The sequence below is a fragment of the Orbicella franksi genome, chromosome 14, assembly GCF_964199315.1.
Source record: "Orbicella franksi chromosome 14, jaOrbFran1.1, whole genome shotgun sequence".
In the NCBI taxonomy this organism is placed as follows: domain Eukaryota; kingdom Metazoa; phylum Cnidaria; class Anthozoa; order Scleractinia; family Merulinidae; genus Orbicella; species Orbicella franksi.
In genome coordinates, this window is record NC_138158.1 from 4,194,534 (window position 1) to 4,215,573 (window position 21,040).

At 37.3% G+C, this 21,040-nt stretch overlaps 4 protein-coding genes across 4 annotated transcripts; 2 read left to right on the plus strand and 2 right to left on the minus strand.

Annotated features, from left to right (window-relative positions):
• The first annotated feature begins 456 nt into the window (after positions 1-456).
• On the plus strand, positions 457-3,390 carry LOC145468539 (mitochondrial adenyl nucleotide antiporter SLC25A24-like). The gene has a single exon (XM_081452276.1). It carries the CDS (start codon positions 1,178-1,180, stop codon positions 1,661-1,663), a length of 486 nt encoding a protein of 161 aa, XP_081308402.1. The 5' UTR covers positions 457-1,177; the 3' UTR covers positions 1,664-3,390.
• Positions 3,391-5,418: 2,028 nt separating this feature from the next.
• LOC145468825 (uncharacterized) lies at positions 5,419-6,968 on the plus strand. Its single transcript, XM_081452528.1, has one exon. It carries the CDS (start codon positions 5,580-5,582, stop codon positions 6,063-6,065), a length of 486 nt encoding a protein of 161 aa, XP_081308654.1. The 5' UTR covers positions 5,419-5,579; the 3' UTR covers positions 6,066-6,968.
• A 97-nt stretch (positions 6,969-7,065) lies between these two features.
• Positions 7,066-19,174, minus strand: LOC145468816 (V-type proton ATPase 21 kDa proteolipid subunit c''-like). Its single transcript, XM_081452520.1, has 10 exons — positions 19,030-19,174; positions 18,895-18,943; positions 17,849-17,932; positions 16,949-17,026; positions 14,380-14,449; positions 13,442-13,499; positions 12,687-12,765; positions 11,812-11,857; positions 9,387-9,452; positions 7,066-8,171 (listed from the first exon to the last, which is right to left on the minus strand). The coding sequence occupies exons 1-10, from the start codon at positions 19,106-19,108 to the stop codon at positions 8,133-8,135; spliced, it is 648 nt and encodes a 215-aa protein (XP_081308646.1). The 5' UTR covers positions 19,109-19,174; the 3' UTR covers positions 7,066-8,132.
• Positions 19,175-20,037: 863 nt separating this feature from the next.
• LOC145468817 (histone H1-delta-like) lies at positions 20,038-20,646 on the minus strand. Its single transcript, XM_081452521.1, has one exon. The coding sequence runs from the start codon at positions 20,625-20,627 to the stop codon at positions 20,067-20,069; it is 561 nt and encodes a 186-aa protein (XP_081308647.1). The 5' UTR covers positions 20,628-20,646; the 3' UTR covers positions 20,038-20,066.
• Between the last annotated feature and the right edge of the window lie 394 nt (positions 20,647-21,040).

Consider the following 21,040-nt stretch of genomic DNA (forward strand, 5'->3'; position numbering starts at 1 on the left):
CTTGTGTACATAGCCACTTAATTAATGCTTGTAAATGCTTACAGAGTATAATTATGTAGGTAGGCTATTGAAATTGTTTTACAGAGATTATTTTGGGAAAAAACTTAAGGAACAACAGAATTTCTGAATTTTATACCAGATACATGTGAGATTCAAGTTTGTATGAAAAGTACTCAATAAAATTTGTTATTATTATTATTATTATTGTTGTTGTTGTTGTTGTTGCTGTTGTTGTTGTTTATGTTTCAAATATAAGTAAATTTTGCTGATGGAAACAACCTAGGACTGACCCTGAACTAAAATTTCAGCGCCGGAAAAAGACCTGGTAATGACAGCTGAAATGACCAAAACCGCACACCACCACCCCGCTAGGTCTATTTAATAATCTCTTCCTCTCTTTCTTGAAATTGACGGATATCAATCATTTCTGCCTCGCCTAAATTACTGTTTGATAAACATAACTTTTTCCTGTTAGACTTTTCAGGGAACGTTGCGCGTGTTTTGGCTTTTCGTCCTGAAGGTGGTGGTGAAATTTAATTATTTATGCTGCTCTTGCGAAAAACCGACTCGACATGGTTTTACCGTTTGCAGTTTTTGTTAAAGAACGGTAGTAGAAAAGATTTTCCACCACCATTTATACTTTAGATCTACTTTTTTTAAAAAAAAAACCTTCTGTCGCGTGCTTTTCATCAGCGGAAATGACGTCACAACTATGGTGTAAAGTACAGTAATGGAAGGGGTAGTCTGAAAGGTTATCTGTCTGTATATGTTTTCTGTACAAAGTCCTTATTCCATTTTGCTTGTGTTCCATGCTAAGAAGAAAGTCTATCTAAATACGAGCGTTTGTGTTATGCGTGTCACTGCACAAGTCAGCAGTTCTGCATTAAATATTTGGCACAGAAGCAGGAGTAGCTGGGAATGGATGTTTGTTTGCCATTCTGACAACCCCGGAAGTACGGTGAAGTCACAGGTTCCTCACGTTTGTTTGCGCTCGTGTCAGGAACGTGCTAAATCAATTAGTTTCCAAGAATTGAGAAATTTAATTCGCAATTCGTTCTAAAATTAGTAATTACACCAAATCACCGCTACAAAAAGGAAACCCTATCCACTGTCTGCATAAAAACGTCTCAAGCAGCGACTGAATGATCAACTCTTCGCAAACGATTCTAACTTAAAGATGTCTGGCGGATTTAGTTATTTCGATCGAAACGTTCCATCGATCGCTATCCACAGTCTTTTTGATAAATATGATATAAGAAGAGACGGAAAACTCGACGAAAGAGAGATGAAATCTTTCCTGGAGGAAGCGCTGGGTCTCGACTTTCATCAGTCGGAAATTTACTTCTTCCTCCTGGACAAAGACGGTGACCAAGGAATCTCGTATGAAGAATTCAAGGACTGGCTTCGGAGCGGGGAAAGATTCCAAAGATTGGACGATCGCTTTAAATTTCAGCGCGTCTGCATGGCGTACGAATATTTCAAAACATTTGACACCGATAACAGTGGTACGCTGGACAGAAGCCAGTTTGAATTGATGATGAAATACCTCGGCCACCATCACCTTGACATGGATAAGGTCTTCGCAAAAATGAACAGACACAACAATGGAAAACTCTCCTTCTGGGAATTCATGATATGGTTGAACTGGGCTCCCATTGAATAGTCCAGTGAGTTTTTCGGGACGATAAGAAGCGTCTCTTGAGTTCGCGTGCGATTGGCGTACCGTGGGTGGTGAAAGACTTTGACGATGCTGTGGTCGTGCATTTTAAAATATTGTGGAGAATTCATTGTAATTCTTTCGGCGGTCAAATTTCGGCAGGAAAAATAACAGACATATGAACGAGATCATTAGGAAAACTGTGAGCATTATTAATATTAAGAGTGTGTAACTTAAAACTATAAATATATGAAACGAAGTAAAAATGTCTAGGAGCTTGAAGCTCGCTCTCAAAGTACAAACATGCTAAGATAAAAATATTATGTTACGTTTCTCCAAGATTGTATGGTAAATTATTGTTCCTTTACAACCATTTGTGCCCTTACTACTCTGTGCTCTGTTCGAGATATGTTGCTTTTGGATTAACTCGAGATCATTTAGAGGAGATTAAACAGTTAATTCTCACTACGTCCCTTCTTGAATTTGTCCAGGAGCCATAATCGGGGACGGAGACCGTAAGCGCGCGCCATTTCTAGTATTGGGGTTGTCCCCATGATATGTGACAATAATTCTATTTTTAGAACAAATTGCGCCATCGCCTAAGGCACACGCGCGTACATGCTGCGAGGATTTTTGCGGATGTCGCGCGGGGGAAATGGCGTCCGAAATTCCCGAAATTTTGTCATGTTTTTGGCCTACAACTCAACGCGTTTACGTCCGTTGGAATTTTGCTAAGTATTTTCGTCGTAAGCTGCTCCAGTTTGAGTGAAGTAAGACAGTATCGAATTTAGGTATGTTCCGCTTTAAGCTTAGATATCATATCGCTGACCAAGTTGTGTTCCGACGGATGCTTCTTTTAAATGAGCTGTACATTACTTCACTCTAAATTTCACATATGTTGAAGATTAACAGCTCTTCGAAACCACGGCAAAAAACTAGTTGGGTATATTTGGATATACCAGCGTTTCAGGACTTCAAAGTTTCCCTCCTCTTGCCACAGGCTTGCGAGGATTTCGCCAGTGTCTATCTCGACCGAAAAGTAAAACAAAAAAAAATAATTGCAAGTTCGAGTTTCGCCTGAATTGTAAGCAACGCTTGATGTTTTATCAAGGCCCAATAAGTGACAATAAAGTTTATGTCTGTAAATGCTGCTCAGTTTTGTTTGTGTAAAAATAATTGTCTGTTGTCGATGAATAAGAGCGCCCGCCGATGCGTGTTTTGTACAGTCAGTAAAACATGACGAATTGGACTTCCCCACTTTTGTGAAAACGTACATCGAACTCATATAATATCTCTAGTTTTTAAATATGTTTAAGGTTGATAAATGTTTGAGAACATATTAAAAGCTTAGCTGAAAATATGTGAATACAGCAGAAATAATCAGCAAAGTTACAATGACGCTTTCTTTAATCAACTTCGAATAACGATTTCGATTTTCTTGATCGAGTTATCAAAACTCCTTGTTTGTTTTATTTTCGCCGCGTAAAATTTCACTATGTTAAAGAAACACCCATGATATTAGTAGCCTTTTGGCGTTCGTGAAAACTGTTGCAGCATCTCGGCACAGAAGACCACGAAATAAATCTTTGTCAAGGTTTGTTGACAATTGAAAACACCGACTCGGACTTGAAAGAGCGCGCGCTGCACTATGCAAATGAGCTACTGAATGTACGCGTCAGACTTTCCTTTCAAAAACCTTTGCAAACTCGCCAAACAGACAGAAACCGTAAGAAACTATCAAAAACAGGGTTTGGTTATGATTAAGCATATTTTGGGAAACTCACAAATCAACTCGATACCAGAGTAAAGAGGTTTCTTACATAACTTTTCTTCACAGAACAAACGAAAAACTTACGCGTACAACTAGCGCGAGAAGATATTATTCATTCACAGCGCGAAAAAAAACAAAAACTCAACTTTTCCATTAGCTCAGAGCATAAAACTACATATAAGAGTCCTGGTTCTTATTCCCTGCCTTATTCCCTGCCATCGCTGTGAAAAATCTGCAAGAGAATCTCGCAGCTCGATTTGATCACTCAATGTGACAACATCCATGCGAGAGCCCCCGACACGTGCGCGGATCCGCGCGGATATATGACGTCAGGATGGCGCAATTTGTTCTAAAAATAGAAAAATTGTCCCATATCATAGGTGCGCGCGGATCCCAAGACTTAAAACTGAGGTTAAGATAACTCACTGTTGGGATTCAGTCAAAGATTTCATACGAAAGCAAGCTTTCAGTCTTTTTCATAGTTGTCAAATGCTAAGTTTTATTTACTTTTGTATGCGAAAACAAATACGAAAAGCTTGTCTCCTTGTTACCCATGCGCATCCATAGCAGCTCTCCGGAATCTCCTGGATACACAGCGGATCTCCCGGTCTCCCGTACGGGTCGCCAAATCTCCCAGATACGAAGGAAATCGCTTTATCACACTTACTTTGACCGGTTTCGACGTTTTGTGGCTGAATCGGTGTAGCTCTACTTTAAGCAACGAAATGATATTACTCTCCCGGAATATTTCGTTTTCTTCACGTTGGCATCTCTGCCTACAAGTAGTGTCGGATCTAGGGAAGGGGCCCGCCGCCTTCCCCCAGCCCCTCCCCGCCTTATTTTGGGTTAAAAAAAAGTCGCAGAAGAAAGGAAAGCCGGCGGGGCAAGCAAAAACAAAACGACCCCCACCCCTCCCCTTAGCTCAAGTTCTGGATCCGCCACTGACGAGAGTTGGTTTTTGGACAAACCATGTGCTTACAGATTAAAAATTGAACAGGAGAAAGGAAAACAGCTCGGCCAGTAGCAGAAAGCTCAGGATGAAGATCTTGGGAAATTGTACTGTGGAGAAAATTACGGTTTAAAGAAAACTTATTTCGGGGTTTTTTGAATTATTGATTTTGTTACTTCTGCTACTTACCCATGAGCAAGTTTTCAGCTGACAAGACTGACAAGTCTTCATTTAAGCACTTTGAAACAGGAAACCTCGTTTAAGGAAGAACTTGTCAAGCGGAAACCTTGCTTGCGTGAAAAGGTCGATACGCCAAGTCAAGGAATTACGTCCTCTATATGATGACGTTTTGGAAAAATACGCCGTACAAACAGAACTCCGTGACTCAAGGGAGCTCTTTTAATCATTGCCTTTAATACATGAGGGAATAAACTTGTGAAGGAAGCTGTCATGGGAAACTGTACTGAATTAGCCTGCGAATACAGCCGCGTCTCATTCGCTCCCGCTACTACGTGCGAACCGCGTTTCGCACGTGGTAGCGGGAGCGAATGAGAGGCGGCTGTATCTGCAGGCTAGTACTGAATAGACTGCGAGAGCATCTGGTTTTTTCGTTGCTCTCGCAGGCTACTGTACTGATGAACAGTTTTGCCTTACGTTGTATTAAAAGCACTTTTTTTTCCTGTGACGTCAACAGCATGCGGAACGAAAAGTAAAAACCCGCTTCCCTAACAGTTTAGCACAACAATGCAACGGTCTCTCGACATTATGACGCACGAAATTAAAATAAGCAACTTCCTCCGCCGTTGAATGCTGATGACGTCAAGGTAAATAATTACTATATATACAACACCCGTTAAATAAACTTTCTTTTTAAAACTACGAAAACAAAAATTATCGGAAAACCAAATTATAATATAGAAACCGCTATTCGAAAATTTTCCCGTAGATTCTCAAAACTTCAATAAAACGAATGTTTGTATTTCTTTAATTGATACCAATGCGGTGCTGCGTCACGCAGCGATCATAGTTCAAGCGTGTCCAAGTGTGACGTGAAGTTTATTTTTATGAGGGCAGAAATTAATTTCTAATCACCAGCTTATAAATGCTATAAAAGCCACCTGTTTACCTTTTTTCAGCACTACAACAGTCAAGAGAATAGCCTTTCCCAGCCATCGACCATCGCTTTCTATATTTGATTTGCCATGCAAGCGGGAACAAGTTTTTTCAATGAGAACACGCCATCAATCGTGATACGAAGTCTCTTCGACAAGTACGACAAAGATGGCTCCGGTCGGCTTAATTATGGTGAGATCAATGATCTTTTGCAGAACGATTTAGGATTTTCGAAGGAGCAAGCGAAAGTTTATTCCATGTTGTTGGACAAAGATGGAGATCAGACCATTTCTTTTGAAGAATTTCTCGACTGGCTTCATAGCGGAGAACGGTTCAAGGTTATTCAAGACAAATCGAGATTCCACAAACTGTGCAAAGCGGTGGAGTTATTCAAAACTTATGATGCAGACAACAGCAATAACCTAAGCAAAGACGAATTTAAGCATTTGCTTGATTCCCTTGGATATCAGGGAGTAGATGTGGAGAGGTTTTTCGAATACCTGGATGAACACAAGAATGGAAAGATTTCATTCTGGGAGCTAATGAAGTGGCTAAACTGGGTTCCAGTCAGTTGAACTCCAAACAATAAAATACAAATTAATAATTGTTTGTACTCCTAACCTCGGCAACAGCACTTCAGGAGCAAGTCGGATTCCATTTGTTTGGACTTATAAGTAAACTTTTACAGAATTACGTTCCACATTTTATGTAATTTAAACATGATTCGGTGGGGATGTTGTTAAGGCATCACAGATAACTAAATTATGTGTATAAAAGTTGTAAGCAATATGGCTGCAATAAGAAATCATAACCACATTATGCAACAGACTAAACCCATAAATGCATTTTTTTGTCTAAAAATCTAAATGAAAAAGTACCAATTGCCATATAGTTAGACGGTTTTCAAATAAAGAGCACTTGAAAGTAATAGTTATTTTAATAATTTGGATTATTACTGTCACACACAAACATTATTTTGGGTACTGTTAAGTAATCTTCATTTGCTATTCAAGGCAGCTATATCAACATCATTCTTAGCATAAAAATCACTTAGAAATAAATTTAAAATGATTTAGAATGAATTTGTTGTTACAGCAAGATTTACACCAGAAAATTGTTGAAAACTGTTTGTTATGTATGGTTTCATGGTTGCAACATACAAAATTACTTTGGGCTTTGACAGTAGTTACCTACATCTTTTAAATCAGTAAATCAGTTATTTTGGGAAAGTGTTCCCATAACCAGTACTTTAAATCAATATTTCTAGTTTGCAAGTGTTTGTTTGATGCCATGTGTTTGTATGGTGCCATAGAAACCAAAATATTACCCGACATACAGGGCCACAGCTACATGTAACTTAACAGGCAAACCGAGGCACTTGCCTCAGTCATTTTTTGTTGTTGTTTTTGTTGTTTATAGTTATCATAAACACCCTAAATACCTAGGAAGAGAATTTAACTATGAACATTGTCTCAGTCATAATGTTTTTCTGGCTACGGCCCTGGCATGAAACATGAGACAGCAAGACTATATCACCAGCTGACAACGTGCACTCAATAAAAGCCTTACACCACGTTCAGTTTGCACACTTCAATGGTAGATTTATTTATTTGCCAGTTACATATTGTTTTATTTTTTCAGCAACATGGTTTAAAGAGGGTGTGTGTGTTTACATCAGAAGACATGTATGAACTGTTCTAATTGCTGTCATTTAACTAATGATAAAATGTCCAATAAAATTGGATCAAGATTACACAAGAATGCTGTATAATTATATTACAAATAATATTCTCTGGTATTTCAGTAACCTGAAGCTGACTAAACAAGTAAATTTATTTTTGGCAATGAGTACCAAAAATACCACACATCTAAATTCAACAAAAAATAGCAGTAAAACAAACATTTGTGCAGTTGTTTTTTATCCTTACCATTTCCAAAAATATAAAATAAAATATATCACCTTTTAAGCAATTCACAGTGAAGATCAACATACTAATCAACAAACTTTTTGGATTAATTCTTGACAAGTTGTTGACATCTTTATGACAACTTTCTAATACTGCTTTCGTTTCATGTGGCTAATCAAAATTTAAGCCAGAGCTAGATAACATGCAGAATTACTGTCAAGCTCTGCATTCGCGCTCTTGCAACTGACATCTCTGTATCCCCATAGTTCTTGTAATTTTATCCACTAGAAGCCATCAGAAAGTTGTCAACATTAAAAAATGTCAAAACGTTGTCAAAATGTAACCAGAAACTTTGCCCAATGGCAACAGTACATAAATCTTCACTGTATCACAACAGGAAACATTACCATTTAAGTATAACAAGCTAATCTCTCTGTGTTCCATTTTTTTTAAAATTATTATTTCATGACGTGAAGCAAACAAACACAGCCATTTTGTTTGGCCGGTCATACAGTGTAACAGCATATCCATTTACATGAAAATTATTGGTGTGTAGGAAATTCATTTTTAACAATAATCATGAGTAAATAATTAATATTTCACAGCAATAGGGCAAACAGTCAGATTTATCCCATCAATTCTACAATGACTGCAATTCTTGAAGACTATACATCAAAAATTTCTTATCTGACAACTACTGTAATTCCTGGCACAAAACAGAAGTGTTTGTACACATCACTCTGATGATTTGATAGCCATCTGTGCTTTACTGGACTGTAGAAGAAACAATTTCACAACATTAACAAAGGATATTTTTCTGATATGATGTTAATCCAAATAAGAGCAGCCCATCAAAGTGTACATAGCACTTTTTCAAGGAGGCTTAAATTCTGAAACTGCTTCTAGACTCAGTTTCATTTTAAGCTTATCAAGGAAAAAAATATATAATTATACAAGGAAGTGCATAGAGGACTTAAGAAGAATGAGGCTTGTAACACTCTGATCAAGAGACAGAGATTTGTTTGTTGTCACTATCATGAATTTTTTTCTTTTTGAATTAAAAGATGTTATGTTTCTTTGAGTATTTAAATGTTGCTCTGGAATAAGTGTCACATAATAAAATAAAACAAAAGTAGTGGAGCAATTTTTCAAGTAAATGAGTTGAAGTCTGGTGGTATTTTAAGTTATATGCTTGTGTGTTGTAAAAAAGTTGATCATGTGATGATGGAAATATTAATAAGCTTGTGGTCTTGCAAGCAGTTATCCTGTGAATGCAGATGTAGTACCAGCTGCTATTTCATTACATCGAACAACAACCAGATAACTGTCTTCAATCACAAGCTAGAGATTAAACCTTTGTTTTACAGTGCAAAAGAAAAGGGCTCTGAGAATTATTAAAAACTATTTTGTGACAAAATCTACCTACATACAATAAATTATTGACCAAAACTGACAAAGAGTGAGTTAGTAAACTTACTTGTAACCACTCTAACTTAACAACAAGTATTGTTCCTCCATTATTTTTCAAGGAAATGTCAGTATTCATGTGGAGGTTTCATTTCAACTAAAGACAACTTTATGTGCCACAATAAAATTGAATATTCACTTTCTTCTATTCTGTAGATTAATGTGCTGTAACCACCCCATAGTATGGCAAAAACAATCCCAACCTCTCCCCCCCAAAAAAATAAATAAACATACATAATTTGTATAAATAAATGAATGAATAAATAAATAAATAAACAAACAAACAAATCAAAGGTGACACAATGTAAATAGACACCTCTTTTAAGTGGAAACTCAGTTATATAATGTACTATCAAAACATGAAGTTACTTTATGACGTCAAAAACATTGTTAAAATCAAGACAACCCCCCCCCCCCCCCATCAGTAACAAGAAATTCAATTCCAAACTTTTCCAGAATTTAAAACACTCTTTTGTTAATATTTTTCGCAGAAACCACAATCGATGACTTGACTGTACCCACCTGTATAATGGCTATGATAACACCAAACAATCCAATAGCACTTCCAAAGATCTCCACAATCAAAACCTTTAAATCACAACACAAAAAGCATCAAAAAAATGGTTAGTACACAAAAGCAATCTTGTGTAATTAATCTATGCAGAGTCACTAGCGTAAAACAACAGACCACATACATGTACACTGTATTGGCTCCTTCAAAGGTCAAAAGAAACAAGGAATGTAATGCTAATAAAACTCTTAAAGACAAGTGTGAGTGTTTGTGAAAACAGGGAATTTTTGTAAAGTTGATCATGAATTGTGTTTGCAGGATATTTTAGCCATCTTCACATAATTTTTACAGTTAGAGGATGGATTTTTCTTTATAGGCACTCCATCAAAAGAGAGTAAAGTAAAGAAAAAAAAGAAAAGTAAAGTTAAAGAGTAAAGTTCCAAAAGTAACGAGTACAACTCACATCACTTTTGGATTTAGCAGTTTTTCTCTATGCTACTTTACAGGATTTGCTACTTTCAAGTAGCAAAAACAAGCACAGTAATAATTTCAGCCAATCTAAAACGTATATTTATTACATGGCTTTGGCTTGTGGCCGATATGACGCGCGCTCTGATTGGTTAATTGTCACTGAATTGTAGGGCATTATTCTCCCGTAATGCCCACGGGCCGATTACGGATTATGCAAATTAGGAAGAGCCCGATTCTGAAAATTCAAGCACATTGAAGCGATGAAAGCCGATTAAAATCAGTATGAGAATATCAGTAGCTAAAAGTTTAGAGATATTTCTTTAATAAAATTTATATAGATGACTTACCAGTCGGTAACCTTGGCGGGCACTAGTGAAAAACAATCGAAGTTTGCCTAGTCTTGAGTAAAACTAAAATCGCTAAGTAAAAAACACCATCGGCAGATCTGCCATGCATCCTGAGCAGAACACCACAAAGAAACTTATAAGTTATCATCTTAGTCACAGCAATTACCGAAGCATTGAACTCCGTCAAAGTTCTCGTCAAATAGATTCCCTCGCTTTGACACAAGCAAGTGTAAATCAGCTTCCAGGATCATCAGATGTAAACAATCAGGCGGTTTCTGTCGGTAGCAGTGTTTCTGATAACTGCAGACGTTCACAAGGCTCGAAATGTTCATCCATAAATCCCAGAATGAAGAAGGCGAAGATATGTTGTCGAAAGCGAATGCGAAGATCGAGTTAAGCTTATTTTGAGCAGTGCGTTCTGAAGCATTAGTATTTTCTTTCACCGAAAGACGGTTGGTTTGGACAATTTTGAAGCACTTGCTGTCTTTTCTATATGCGTTGACGTTTCGCCCCAAAAGTCGGAAAAACTTCCCCATCAACTTGTGGTACCACGATACTAAAATACGTTTTTGAGGCTGTGACAGTGACTTTTCCGTAAAGAAATGAGTGTTTTTAACGGAATACGTAATACAGTGGTGAAATTCACTGACTGTGTAGTTTTGCCCTGGGTTTGAGACGATGAATGAATCGGTAAATGCGCGCATCGCCGGATGTAAATTGACGACTTCCGCTCGAATGATTTTTCTCTTTATTGATGAGCCATATAATAAACAACTTAATAACCTCGACCGTTCGGTCGTTACGGGAAAATCTCAAACCTCGGCCTACCGTATTGACCTCGCTATCGCTCGGTCAATATGGTAAGGCCTCAGTTTGAGATTTTCCCGTAATGACCTCACTCTCGGTTATTAAGTAGTTAATATTGCCTTTGTAATAAGGGCAATATAAAAACACCTGTGAGATCACTAAGGCACTGCTTATTGCATACAGTAAAAACCCGCATAAAAGAACACATGTTTTAGGGTTTCAGGCTGATTTTGTTCTTATACATCGGGTGGTTTCTGCAAAATCAGCCTGAAAATGTTCTTACAGGGTTCTTAAAATTGTTTCTAAAAATTAAATACTGCATAGACTACCAACAAATGAAATCAATGTGCAAGCACAACATTCTAATTAATTAATGTATAGCACACATTGATCTACTTAGTACTGTACTTAGTGCTGTACCCTGGTAGGTTACTCTAATCTTACTGGCAGCCAATTTTTTTTTTTTATATAAGAACAATTTTCATCTTTCAGGCTGAATGTGTTCTTATGTATATGGTACTTTTTTGACCAAATTTTAGCCTGAGTGTTCTTAATCCACTTGTTCTTTTATGCGGGTTTTTACTGTATATGTTATTTTTATTGAGAATCAAAACGAGCGAAGCTACATTAGAGGCCAGTTTTGGATGGGCAACAACTTTGGTGTGGGTTGCTATCTCAGGGGATTTGCTACTTTTGGAACTTTACAGCATACTGAAAAAACCCAAATGTTCTTGATCAATCACAGTGTAGGAGTTGTCAGTCATAAAATCAGAGGAATCACACAGACAACAAATATCGTGATTGACAATACCTTGACAAACAAAGATGGATTCTGGGCATCAGCCAGAGCTGCACCACTAATACGAGGAAATAAACAATATTACATGTAAAGAGTTGTCTAGTTAATGAAAATCACAATGTGTTGTCCCATAAAATTTCCATACCCCGCCCATGGAAGGTTTTTTAATTTAAGTTCTCACCCCTGCAGAAATTCAGGTTTAGCTTCATCCTTTCCTTTGAAAACTATGGCTTCCACAACCCCCCTCCCCCCCTCCCTTGGAATTTCTGTTAACCTTCCTTGGGGTGGGTATGGATATTTTCTGGAACTGCACAATAATAATTAATAATAAATTAATAATACTGATTAACTTGCACATAAAGGGCAAACCAAGAAATCAGTTAATAAATCTGCATTAATACTTTATTTTTTTTCTCATGCAATTGGGGCTTGTTAGGCCCCTAGCTTCAACAGCTAATGAGCCTAGTTACAGAAAACTAAAAATCCAGAAAAAAACGAAATTACATGGGCAAATGTAATAACTTCAACTGACATTATACTGTTGGATTGCACTAATTCAAACTTGGTTATTTCGAATTCCTCAATATTTGAACTGAAAACTGTTTCCCTTGGATTTGCCCTTCAGTCATTTACTATCGGCTATTTTGAACTCCCACTATTTCGACTTTTTTTTTATTTTACCCGAGAGTTCAGAATCGTGGGGTTCAACTACAGGTAAACTAGGCTAATCAATTTACAGCTTAATTTAAAAATTTTTAAATTAATAGAACATAGAACAAAGGGAGTTACAGGTTTACACAGGACTTCTTAACACATGATTTATATTTATACAACAAATAAATAATTTTGCACTCTTAGTGGTGAAAGGTTTCACATGGCTAACTCACCTTCCGACTATTCCCACACAAATACCACAGAAGAGGTTTGAAAATCCAACTGTCAAACCAGCACCAAACAGCATGAAGCCTGGAAAATATAATCAAACTCTAAAGATATCATTCACAGTACAGGAGCACTTGTAAATACTAGTTGCACTAACTCTGACTGCAGTTTACTCTTTAAATGGTCTGTAACCCCTTACTTTCTTTCAATATATCACTTCCTTTACTGATTTTCACCATTTTACAAATAACACAAAATGAACAAGAGAAGTTTCATTTAAGAAATACTTCCCTTTTTGTACTCACAATTGAGTTGTACCATATGTAGACTGATCTAGATTGTAGAGTTAAATTAAGTGGAGGAGTGATATAAGTTGGAAGATATTGATTTTAAACACTGAGGCCTGTTTTTGTTGAACTAAACATTCATTCCAGTTAATTCTTCACTGAAAGCAATGGAGTGGATATCACATTACATGACCAAAGCTTCTACAAGTAAGTAAGCTCTTCAAAATGCTTTTATTACCTCAAAAAACAAGTATGGTAACCATACATATCTAACTACAGTAACTAAAATCTAAACATGGGAATATTTGGGCATGAATGTCCTTAAATATCGGAATTATAATAAATTATCATTAAACTTTTTGTTTTTGACTCTCCTTACAACACATGTCTATACTATCTTTGGCATTTGATTAAACTCAGTCTAAGTACAGGTAAACTAGATTGCTACTTTGCAAGTACTAGTAGTAAATTACCTGAATTGTGGACATGTCTAATTTCCTCAGCTTTTGTGAGAGAATCCACATCAACATTCTTTGATCAAAAGACAAAAGAAGAAATTATCTTCACAATGTTCATTCGATGAAGTCTTATGAAGTAACATGTGATAATTCTGAGTTTAGCAGGCACACACAGGCAGCCATTGTGTTAGATCAGGGTTGCTATATAAATTATACTGTTGTTTTGAAAAGATTGTCCTATAAAAGCATAAAAGAGCATTGGTTTGTGTAAAATGCAGATTGCCAACTGCAGACTGGGCGTAAAATGCAGACTGAGGGTAAATGTACCGTAGACTGCAGACTAAAGAATTTTTAAGTACATGTTTATATTGTGTTATTTCCATTATCGAGTGCTAACAGTAAACAAGGTTATTCAGGCTGGGTAATCGCAGTGAAAGTCCAGCACTCCAGTTAGCCTGAATAGCACTCTAGTTGGACTGAACAGCTAGCTCTCAATGATGGAAATGGTAAGTTAAACACAATTCAGTCAAAACGTCTGCAGTCTGCAGTCTGTATTTTATCCTTAGTCTGCATTTTACCCCTAGTCTACAGTCTGTGTTTTCCACTGACTCAAAAGGGTATGTGACCATGTCAAAGGGTACATGTATTATTGGCAATGGCAGTTTACAACTGTTTGATTGAAGCTGAAGATGTTTTAGCAAGATAGACAGAGACAGCAGGAACATGTGCATTCATGCTTTCTTCTTCCTTCTTGCGAGGTACCCTGAACGTCAACCTCAACCTAGCAATGATGAACTTTCACTACCCATAACATTAACTTTTACAAGACAATCTTTGTTGACAGCTGTATGTAAGTGGCTAGTAGTATTAGAACACCTCTGGGTAGGATGCTAGTTCACTGTACATTATGAGTGGGAAAAAACAGTCTCGTCAGGGCACCGTCATTTCCTTACCGCCACAAAGTTGCTAAGAACAATGGACATGATGATTCCATAAATTGCAACAGCTTCACAGAAGATTATACTGCGAATCAAATAAAGGAATAAATTTGATTAAACAAAGAAGGGCATCCTTGCTCTCCACACCACAATAAAGTCATTCATTGTGCAGGTCTAAAAATGTGATCATTCACTATGTTAATACTACAAAGCAAAAGAGATTGTGACAGTGTAGTGGAACAAAGAAGTGATGGATTTAAAGAAACTAGAGTAAGATATACATGCACAGGAGTCAAAATGTTCCCACACTGTTTACCTGTGTCTAGTGACAGGCAGAATATTTTTTCACCTGTCTACACCACCATCCAACCAGGGTCCAAAATTAACTTTTTTCGGCAGGCGCCAACTGGCGACTAAAATTTTTTTCGCAGTCACCATATGGAAAAATGTGGTCGCCAAAAAGGGTCAATAAAATTTTTCCTTCGCAGCGAAAAACAAACCAAAATTTTTGGTCGCCACGGGCTTGCCGGCAAAATATTTGCATTTGATGTAATCAGATCAGGAATCAAACCAGTGCTGAAATCATCTTTTGACCACTTTGACAGATCTACATTTCCACCGTTTGATGCCCACAGAATATCTAAATCTTCATCTAATTTCTTCGCGGATGTTCCGTCTCCACTTTGTAATAAATTACGGAAAGATTTCAGAACATCTTTGGACACCACATTACCTGAATAAATATTCATGGCAAAAGAACACATGGGGCCTCCTTTGCTCCCGCAATACATTATGTTATGGGAAACCGCTGAAAAAACATGATCGCAGCTGTAAAACGTGTGGTAGATTTATGATAACAGGAAAATCGGTTTTATACTTCAAAAGCAGCGACAAGGTAAAAAGGAAGTGACCAATTGGCGGGCGGCTTTGAATTTTATTTTAATCGATTTGGCTGAAAATCAAAGTTCTTGTTTGTGCAGTTATCGTAGCATGAAATAGTTAATCGCCCGCTGGCGACCAGTTGTAAAATTCTGGTCGCCAGTGCAAAATTTTTAGTCGCATTGGCGACCAGGAAAGCACAATTTCGGACCCTGCCAACTTGAACAATATTATTTTAAGAATGCCGAGTGGCTAGTTTAATGAGTATTGCTTGCTTCATGTGAATGGACATTCTCTATGTGCATCAAACTCTTTGCAGTTAGAACAGAACGTCTTTCCATCCTCTGCTGACAACCACAGGTGTCCATCTTTCCATTTCTCATTGAACTTTAATACTCTTACATTATTACATTTCGTCGTCAGTGTTTCAAAATTCTCTTCTACATGTACTTCTTCAACTTCCGCTTCTTTAGCACATTGTTTACATGTTAGAAAACGATCCATATTGTGAACTGAAATACTGAACTCACTCACGCTTGATCGGCGAAAAAACGCGAAGAATAAAGCAAGTCACATTTTGTTGTTTTTGTCATGTGCACTGCAAAGACTGCACATCTTGCTTTTATTGACTACCATAAGAGAATTGCACGAGTGTGCATGACTACGGGTGGAAAATGGATGAAAATATTTAATATTCATATCAATAAATTCTGAATTACTAAGGATCATCTTGCCTGTCGCCAGCGACAGACATCAATATTTTTTACCTGTCACTTCCTAAAATTACCTGGTAGCCAAGCAACATTTCAACCCCTACATGCAAGTTTATTCTAATGCCTCAGTATCTACTGCATGCCAATTGATACCGCTGAACCTCTCTATAATGGTCAGAATTAATTTGTGCCTTAGAGAGGTGGCCTTTGTGTGGAGGGATTCAACTCAACAAAATGTTCCTTTGAGTTTAGCTGCTGTGAAGACATTTCCACTGAATTCATGTGCTGATATTCTCAGAGTTCCAAAATTAAGACTCACATTTTAAGTTGAAACTACTCTTAAAACAAATGGGAGATTACATTTTAGGACCATTTTACCGTGCATTGAATACAAGTCTGATTAAGGAGACTGTCTAGTTTCAGTCAACCCTGAAAGCTAGAAAAAATTCAAAGGAATCTCTCCCAGCATTGAAGCCCTGATGCCAGTACAGTGGAACCCCGCCTTATGGTCACCTTGTTATTATGGCCACTTTTTTTTGGCCCAGCAAAACACCTGTAGATTTTCTTATAAGAAAACCCGCTTAATGCAACCACCCCATTAATACAGCCAACAAACAGATTCTGAAATCCCAACCTGAGTGTATAATCCTTCATTACTTTATCCCCTTTACACGGACACTTAAACCAGTTGTGTTACTCTTTCCATCGTTAATATTGTATGTACTGATTGAAGTTTCATTTTTTTTTAATTTCACCAGCATGAATTCCAGCTGTTTATTAGAGAACAGTTGTTTAGAAGTGTAGTGGTGATATGTCTGTTAAGACATCACTCAATTTATACCAGTCATGAGGTTTGACCTTACCTCATTAATATGGCCAACCAATTATCTACAGCCAAGTTTTCATGGCCCCTTGGTGACCAGATTAACCAGGTTCAACTGTAATTACTTTTACACAAAGTAAAATCTAATAAACAATTCCTTCCAATTCACCTGATAAGATTTTTTGTTTTAATTCTCGGTGCCTTTACACCTCCTCCACAAATACTGGCACCTGTGATGAGAATTCCCCTAAAGAAGAAATGAATAACACATACAAGTCTCAGAAAAATACAGCTTAAATCATTAATAGTAATAATTATTGAAGAGGCTCTGGGCATTACAAATATAACATTCATAATGTCACAAAAAATTTCACTAATCAAATCCAGTTCTGCAATGTAATAGGAAATTTCACTCAAAAAAAATACTCAAAACACAAAGTACGAAATGCAAGTGTTTATTAGCATAAAATTCATGAGTCATAATGAAAGTCAGCAAGTGGACAGTAATGATATGTTTATTATGCTGTACAAGGTATTTGTAACTTATAGGTTTGTGGACGAAACCCTAGTGTGTGACCATTCAAATGAAAGCTATTGAGCAGTTCTTTCATGTGGTACTGTTTATCATGCAGTACAAGGTGGTTCTTACCTTTAAGTCTGTGGATGAAACCCTAGAGTGTGACCATTCAAATGAAAGCTATGGAGTAGTACTTTCATGTGGTACTGTTTATCATGCAGTACAAGGTGGTTCTTACATTTAAGTCTGTGGATGAAACTCTAGAGTGTGACCATTCAAATGAAAGCTATTGAGCAGTACTTTCATGTGGTAGTATTTTGCCTACTGTACAAGATGGTTCTAACCTTTTACTCTATGGATAAACCCTAGTGTGTAACCATTCAAATGAATGCCATTAAGTATTACTGTCAATGATGTGGTACTGTTTATTATGCTGTAATACAAACTGTTCATAAATTTCTGTGATCATTCAGTTAATATTATAAAGTTTGATCTTGAACACGGTGGAGGTTGAAAGGGTTAACAATAAAATTTATTTAATAAAGAACTCACCATGCAGCACCAACGACAGACAGAGATATAGCTAGTCCTATGCCAAAAGATCCCCACATAAATGGGGAAGTTTTATCCAAGAACCTAGCATAAAATTAGACCAAAAAGAATTCATCATACATATACTTATAATGAAGGAGACTAACATATAAATGCTATTTGCACTCAATAAATCTCTTTCTGGCAGTTTGGTTGTATAATTTGTTTTCCACTATTTCTTTATTTCACTATGTAAATGTGACGTCCACAGAAATCATTATCTGATGAACACACCTAAGAAAGTACTGTAACAGTATTTTGTGCCAACTAGGTATGTAAATAACTTTCATATCGCCTTGAAAATTAAATTACAACATTTAGAGAGGAAGCCACATCAGCCTTAGCCGATTTTCATGCAGGTCCTCTATCCTGGTCGAATTGGAATTTGGAAATGTTGGTTTTTGTGAAGGGAGGTAAACTGAAGAACTTGGAGAAAAACCCTCAGAGCAAAGCATGAACCAACAACAAACTCAACCCACATATGGCACGGGGCCAGAATTGAACCTGGGTCACACTGGTGGGAGGCAAGCGCTCTCACCACTGTGCCATCCCTGCTCCCTCAAATCATCTCACTCCCACTCTGAAAATTACAGAAGCTAATACTGACAAATGATTTTGCAACTTGTTTTGAATTAGCTGTATTTCCAAAAGACCCTCGAAATAAGGCCAACTTATAAAAATAACCCACCACTGTTACCTAAAACTGATTAAAAAGAATCAGGAAAAGGATATTTAGTTTTAATAGGCATTGCTCATTACAGATGTTTAAATTGGATTTCAAATTTAACCACAATAAATTTGGCACTGACGATGACAGAATTTCTGTGGAAACTCTTTAACATACCAAAATTATTACCAGTCTGGTTCTAATCACGACCTTTTGTTTTCATTAAAAAAAATGCACAAATTTGGGATGAGCAAATTGGGATGTTTCTTCTGTCTTCTATGTGTTATCTAAACGGAAAAACTTATGCCCTAACCAGAAAGGAAACTACTTGCAAACTTACCATCCTATATCAAATCTTCTTCCAAGACCAGAGAGATTGTAATACAACCCTGAGCGAAAATATAAACATTCATAATTCACAAATTCAGCCGCCATCTTGAATGCTCACCAAAGAACACAAATTCTAGTGACTCACCGACACAAATCAACAGGAAAAGGGTCAAAGAGTACACTACAGAGTAGTATCCTAAATTGGAGCTCGCAACGTAAGGCATATCTGGTTTAAAAGCTTCAAAAAGACACTTTCGTAGAGAGTTTTTCTATCCTCTCATTTCGTCGGTTCTCATGTGACAAGCCTTGAGCTTTGTAGCCTGGCCCAATTTGAAAGTTCGCCCCAGTATCACACGGCCCGTAAGGTAAAGGAAATACATGTATGACTTTCAGACAATCACCTAAGTATCACTCCTATGCAAAGCATAAAGAATTTGTTTCAAAATTGTAAAAATCGTTTTCAAGGAGATTAGACCTCTACATCTTACTACATCTTACTACATCTCCTTCGGCAATTAGCTTGCTATTTATATCTCAACAAGTGCGCTTAGGTAGTTAAAGAAAAAGCATTACCCTAATTATATTCCAGTATTATTTTATAGTCTTATTTTTACCCTTTCCGCGCTTTTTTACTGTACCGTTAAGGCCTTTGTGAGACAACTCTCTGAAGACCTCCGAAACAGACCACCTTCTCAACTAAAATGCCTCAAAGAAGGCAATGGAGAAGTGATTTGTGTTGCTGGTACACGAGCTAAAGATGCTTGAGGACGGGCTTCTTTCTTTCCTTTATAATGAGAGGAGGGAAGACTATATTACATTTATTTTATATGCTTTTGTTTTCAATTCTCACTTCTCTTTGTATATTCCAGCGTTGATATTTCTTTTGTTATTATGTATATTTTTTGAACCTGCATGCCATGGATTATAACTAATCCATTATAACTATGATTATAATAATACCCGGGAATGATAATAAGTGAACGAATGAATTAAGAAAAAAGGAAATGGGATATAGTCAAGCATGACGGGTAAACAGAGCTAACTTCAAACTTTCAAGTTGGCTTAGAAATGATATTGAATAATAAAAGTTATCGATCTATACAATACATTCACTGATCATTACTTGTTTGTATGTGGTGGCTCCTAAAGGAGCCGTTTTGTTTATTGTAGAATCGTCGCACTTCACTTCTTAGCCGTTTTCTTGGCGGCAGGCTTCTTGGCAGGCTTCTTTGCCGCGGGTTTCTTGGCCGCTTTCTTGGCGGGTTTTTTAGCTACGGGCTTCTTTGCTGTTGGTTTCTTAGCTGCGGGTTTCTTTGCTGCTGGCTTTTTCGCTGCTGGTTTCTTCGCAGACTTCTTTGCCGCGGGTTTCTTCGCTGCCTTCTTGGCGGCAGGCTTTTTCGGTTTGGCGACAGGCTTCTTCTTGGCAGCGGGATTCTTCTTTGGCTTCTTCTCCTTCTTTTCCTCCTTGGGCAACTTGAAGGAGCCTGAAGCACCAACTCCCTTGGTATGTAGAAGCTTTCCGCTGGCGGCGCCTCTCTTCAAAACCATCTTCAAGTGCGAGCCAACCTCACCAACCTTGTAGTTGGCTTTGATGTATTTCTCGATGGCTTGGCGAGAAGAACCGCTTCGTTCCTTCAGCGCTGAAATGGCAGCCTTGATCATATCCAAATAAGGTGGATGATCAGCTGGCTTTTTAGGTGCTGCTGGCTTCTTTTTGATTGGGGATTTTGCTGGTGCGGACATGCTGCAACGTTGAACCACTTCAGAACTGAAGACTCGAAATATACCCATTCGAATGTGCAAGCAGTCTATATGCGCCGAATGCGGACCACCGAGGAAACAAGGCAAGCAAAGATGGAGTCGTCAAAATTTGTGCTACTTTGCTCAACGTTTTGTAAAATAAAATCGTATTCTAAAACGTTTTTCTTTACCTAAGCCTAAAAAATTGTAGCTGTGTTGTTTTTAAGGCTGAAGATGAAAAACATGTTAGGAAAAAGACTGGCAAAAAATGGAACTGAAAGCTTTGAAGTTTGTAAAGTAAGAAGATTCTAAACAAAATTTTGTAATAACAACGAATTAACTTTTGTCAGAATCACTATTCTTCAAAATAACAAACATCTTAATTAAGAACAACTCCTTAAGCTTAAATAACAATT